Below are 5,310 nucleotides of genomic sequence, written 5' to 3' on the forward strand. Positions count from 1 at the left end.
CATGGATGCAACTGGTATGGACACCAGGGCAGATGGGTGCCCTCAGGAATGCTGGGCTTAAAGGGCACATGTCTGCGTGGAGAGATGCTGCCACCCTAATTTAAAGGCTTTGAAATAATGTCCATGCTCCAGATGTCACACAGGCTTTGCAACACATGGCAGGGTCCTCTGCTGACTCTGGACCAGAGCAAGGACTGAGCTGTGGGTAACATGGGCTTGGATTTACACTCCAACAAGAGCTGTCTTTGCTGAGATCCTGGAGGAGGGATCAAAGGAGGGCTGTTTAGTCCTGTGTTGGTTTTGGCCATGAAGACTGGTGGTTTAAACAGCAGTTTCGCAGACACAGAAAGGGCATCAGCAGAATGCATCCACCTATGGCCCCAGGCTCGTTGTGCTCTAGGAGCAGGATTCCCACATAGCAGCTGCTCTGGAGAGCAGGGCTGGGAAGGAGCAGTAAGGTGGGAGGTTCAAGGGCCACTGGTGACAGCCCAGCAGCAGGGAGTACAGAGCAGGCACAGGGACATGCAAGCACCTGAAGAGTTCTGGGGCAGGAGAGCTGGGAAGTGGTGATGGGAACCCAAAATCCATGTTGGAGGGCACTGTTCTGTCACACATCAGCTGTGTCAGCATCCCTTCAGAGCCATGGCTGGTGTCTGTGACAGAGGAAGGGCTGAGCTGTGCTTTCTGAGGGGGGTTTGGGTCTGCATCCCCTGCCCCACCCTACGCCCAGCCCAGGGACTCTGCAGCACAGGAGTGCTCGTTCCCTTGGGGCTCACGGGGGTGTCCTGGAGAGGTGGCAGTGGTGATGGGCAGCTCGACATGGCCACAGGGCAGCTGCCTTTGAAGCTCTCCAGGAGCATTTCCTGGGAGCAGGCACAAATCCCTCCAACCTCAGCCAGCCAGGAAGTTTCTTGGAGCAGCGTGGGGCAGGAGCAGCAGCGGGTCCCTCTGCTCCTCCTCTCTGTCTCATCACCACAGGGACACATCTGCTGTCTCTTAACCAAAATCCATAATCTCTCTCCGAGCAGCTTTGCTCCATGCCTTTGCTGGCCTCCCAGGGGCTGCTGCCTGTCCCATGCTGGGCACAGTCATTCCACCACCTCTGCATTCCTCACTCCTCCCTGCTTCCATCCCTCTGCCTCCCGCTATTCCCCTTCCTCTGGTCGTGCTCCCCAGTGGCAGAGCCCAGGCTGCTGCAGGAGGGGGACATGGGGAACCTCCAGGTCCTCAGCACTGGCAGGGGCTTTCTGTGCTGGCTCCCATTTCACTGGTCCCCATTGCCCCTTGAGGTGGGGCAAAACGCAGGAGGAACCTCTCCCCTGGCCTTCCCTCCTCTTCATTCAGACATGTCCTTCCAGTGCTCCCTCCTTCCTGCTTGGCAGGGAGACTCTTCCTTTGGATGGGTTCGGGGCAATAGGAGGAGCCTGGCTTTTTGCAGAAGCAGCTGGAGAGCTTTGGTGGGTGAACAGGAGACAAAACAAAGAGGAAAAGCACCCAGCAGGTCACAGTGATGAAATTCTGCCTCTGCCCTTGGAGGGGTCTGTAAAGCAACTGCCTTGGGGGCTGGAGGATGCTGTGAACAGAGCTCATCAGGCCCTGTGCAGAGGCACCCCAGAGGTCCACGCATGGGCAGTGCCTCTGGGGACAGTGGGGCTTGTCCCTTTTCTTGCCTGGCTTGTTTCTCAGCTCATCTTGTGGCACCTCATGCTAAGGGATGTGGAGCATGGCTGCCAGGACTGTGCTGGATCTCGGAGGGAGGGCAAGGAGGCTGGAAGGTCCTCAGCAGCACAGACGTGGCTCCATCACCCCAGGAGCCCTCTGGAGCTCCCTGAGACCCATGGCGAGGCCCCACCAGCTATGAGGTGCTGCAGGTGCAGGTATCTCCCTTGGAGATGGAAGGACCTAGACATTTTCTAACCCTCCTTTTCTCCAGCTGCAGCAGGTTTGCATGTGGGAAGTGTTTAATTTAGAAAGGCCAGTGCTGCTGTCTCACATTTCCTGTGTTGGTCTCTGTTGGTTTATGACCAGTGAAATCCTGGTGTGAAAACAGAATCAGGCTTTGATTTCATCTGCCCCTGCTGTGTTATGCCACTAACAACTTTGCATTTCTATAGCAGCTTTTATTCTAGGAGCTAAACGGGCTTCACAGACAGGCAATTAATTAATTGAGCCTCCCCACCAGCCTACGCCCTCAACACCACATGGAAGCGTTTTGCAGAGGAGGAAACAGAGGCAGAGAGGAGCAAAATAACTCGCCCCAGGTAAAGAGAAGAGCTTGCTGCTGCCGTGCTGCTGCCTCCACAGCGAGGTGTTACGCTCTGCTGGGTGTGCTGTTGCTCCTGGCTGCTCTGGAGATGGGCATGATGCTGTTTCCAAACTGGTGTGGGAACTGGTCTCAAGGGTGGGGAGTGACTGAGGAATGCCTTTCAGTGTCTATTGGTGACTGTTGTTGCTGGAGCATCTGAGCCCAAATTAACTCATGAACTGCCACCAGCTTTGACCATCCCAGCCACTTGCTGAGGAATCCCCTGAGAAGAGGAAACGGTGCCAGGAGGCCCCACTACCATTTCCACTAGGCATCCTTGCTGACCACCTCCTGCTTCTCCAGCAGAGGCTCAGGGTTTGCAAGGGAAGGTGGTTTCAGCTGGAGGATTTGCTTTTAGTTTACAGCTGAGATTCGGGGAGAGCCCTGCCATAATGCTACAAAACAAGTGAGGGGTGATCCTCAGCTCCCCTTCCCAGGTCCTGCTCACTGACTGGTGAGCAAAATGCAGCCCCGGGAAGCTGTGTGCTGCAGGCAGGATCTGGGGCATCCAGAGGAGGTGGAGGAATGTGCCTTTGCTCATGCAGAGTGAATATGTTCCTGGGGAAATTGCCTGCCTTTTATTATGAAACCCTGCTAATGGTTTGTTGTCTACACAAATAACCATGGGGAATGAACTCGTGCACTTCCCAGCCTGCTCCGTGTCTTCCCAGCTCAGCTCTGTTCTGAACAAACATAACCTTTTGCAAGAATACCTGTCAAAACCGCTCTGAAATATTGAAATAACAGGATGGGATGTGGTTTGCTCCTGGGCCCTAGTGCTCATCCGTCAGGACTCAGGATGTCCATCCAAGGAGACTCGTGAGCAGGATGCAAGGGAAGAGCTCTGGCAAGCAGCAGGGCCCCAAAGGGCTGCATCTGGGGAGCTTATCGCCCCACTGGGCTCCTGCACACTCCCCAGAGAGCAGAGCAGCTCCCTGACCCCCTGCAGCCCCTGCTTGGTGTCAGCCATGGGGCGAGACAGACACGGGGGCTTGTGGCTCAGCTGGAGCTAACTGGGGCAAAACTGTGTCCTTTGGCATGGCCTGGGATTGCCTTTGTGGCCTCAACGCCTCCCTCCTCCTCCTCCTCACCACATGAGCAGGGCATCACCTTGTGAGTATTTTGGAGGTGTGGCAAAGGGCTCCTGAGTCTTGGACAGGCATTGGAGAACGACGGTTGAGGAGCACGTGGCTGCTTGGGTGGACATAAGGCATGAACATAGAGCCATCCTCTTCCCTTCCAGTCCCGGAGTGCCAGGAAGCTCCCTGGGTGTCCATCTCCAAAGCCACTCATGTGAGATGGGAGTCAAAGTGGCTCTCAGGCAGTGGGAGGGCTGCAGCAGGAGGTGCTGCACTCCCTGCCTGAGGCTGCTGGAGTGCCAGGAAGCTCCCCGGGTGTCCATCTCCAAAGCCACTCGTGTGAGATGGGAGTCGAAGTGGCCTACAGGCAGTGGGAGGGCTGCAGCAGCAGGTGCTGCACTCCCTGCCTGAGGCTGTGCCTGCATTTGGGGTGATCCACGGGGGACACGCTGGACACGTGGTGGGGAGAACCCCAGGACTGAGGGGAGGGGTCACTGAGCCAGGGCCTGTGCCTACTCTAATAGGTCTCAACAGGGGCAAGTTGTAAATGCTTAGTGTCTTCTGCCTCAGCAAAAATCCCCCTCAGTGATGTCCTCCTGTGGAGAGCCATGGGAGGCTTTCTCCTCTAACTGGTTACCGGCTCCACATCTTGAAAAGTAAGGAGATAACCCACCCCTGAGCAGCTGGCTCCAGGGACCACCTCTCTGCAGAGATGCCTGCTTAGGGGAGAGACCAATACCTTTTATTTTGCAGGAGATACCCCATTGCATGGTGGCACCTGCCCAACCAAGAGCCTTTCACTTCTTATCCCCTTCCCTGTTCCTGATGGTGATGGTCTCCCACCTGAAATAGGGTGGGGGATTCTGCTTTTCTGGACACGTGCTTTTTTTCTTAATGTACTTGGAAGTGATGAGAACTTGGACGCAGTTTTTTTGGGGAGAAATCAAAACCAAACACTTAGAAACCCAAACACTCCCCGCTTCCAAAAAATACCCCCATCAACCAACCACCAACAAAGAAGTCCTTCAAACCAAACTCCATCTCTTTCTCTAAAATCCATGATTAAAACCTGGTACAAACAGGTGAATATAGATATATATAGATATATATATTTTTAGTAGATGTAGTATTGTTTTTTTCTTCTCTCTCTTTCTCATTATACAGCAAACATTGCAAATATAGAAATTTTCTCTGTACAATTAATGACTTCGGTTTACAATGCAATGTGTGGTAAAACCTCGCAGTGAGTGAAAATGTGAACGGGCCTTCAACCGGGTAAAAGTCTAAACTGGAAGACTCCGTTTGCAAAAACAGCCCAAAGGACGGATTTCCTTCTGGTCTCTTTTTGGTTTTTGTTGCTGTTTTTGTTGCTGTTGATTTTGGAAGGGAAGGAAGGAAGGAAGAACACAAACTGTTCACAAAGAATCCACAAAATCACGGAATAGGGACTCATGCAATGCAATATTGGGAAACGCCAGACCTCAGCTCTCTGCCCACTCCTTCACTTTCTTTTTATATTCAATTTTTTCTTTTTTTCTTATTTTTTTTTTTAAAAAACCAAAAGGAAACAAAACTTAATTTTTTCACTCCACAGTTCGTTTGTTTTGGAAAGTTTATGTTCAAATTTGGTGCGTGTCTCCCCGATGTGAGGGCATTTTAATCTCTCGCTTTATATATTTGATAGGCTATTTATAGATTTTCAGAATTTGTCCCCTCTTTCATTTTTTTTATTGATCCTTTTTCACTCGATTTTATTTTGTTCCAAAGACAGTCTGAATAAAAATAGCTGCTGTGGATTTCGTTTGGTCCAGTTAGTGCGTTAAGTCACGTGTTGTGTGAGGACTCAGGACTTTTGCTGGGCAGAGACGCCCTTCCAGTAGTCTAAGATGTCGTGGAGATCCTCATCTTTGGCAAACTGGACCTTTT

General features: G+C 52.2%; 1 protein-coding gene across 1 annotated transcript in view; it reads right to left on the minus strand.

The window, feature by feature from the left end:
- Window positions 1-5,227: 5,227 nt before the first annotated feature.
- ELFN1 (extracellular leucine-rich repeat and fibronectin type III domain containing 1) overlaps window positions 5,228-5,310 on the minus strand; it is a 2,523-nt gene continuing 2,440 nt past the window's right edge. Inside the window, 1 exon segment of the mRNA XM_008948866.1 lies at window positions 5,228-5,310. This exon segment is cut by the window's right edge and continues 1,110 nt beyond it. Within this exon segment, the coding sequence (XP_008947114.1) occupies window positions 5,228-5,310 (83 nt within the window).

Source organism: Merops nubicus, unplaced genomic scaffold (genome assembly GCF_000691845.1).
Source record: "Merops nubicus isolate BGI_N331 unplaced genomic scaffold, ASM69184v1 scaffold16100, whole genome shotgun sequence".
NCBI lineage: Eukaryota > Metazoa > Chordata > Aves > Coraciiformes > Meropidae > Merops > Merops nubicus.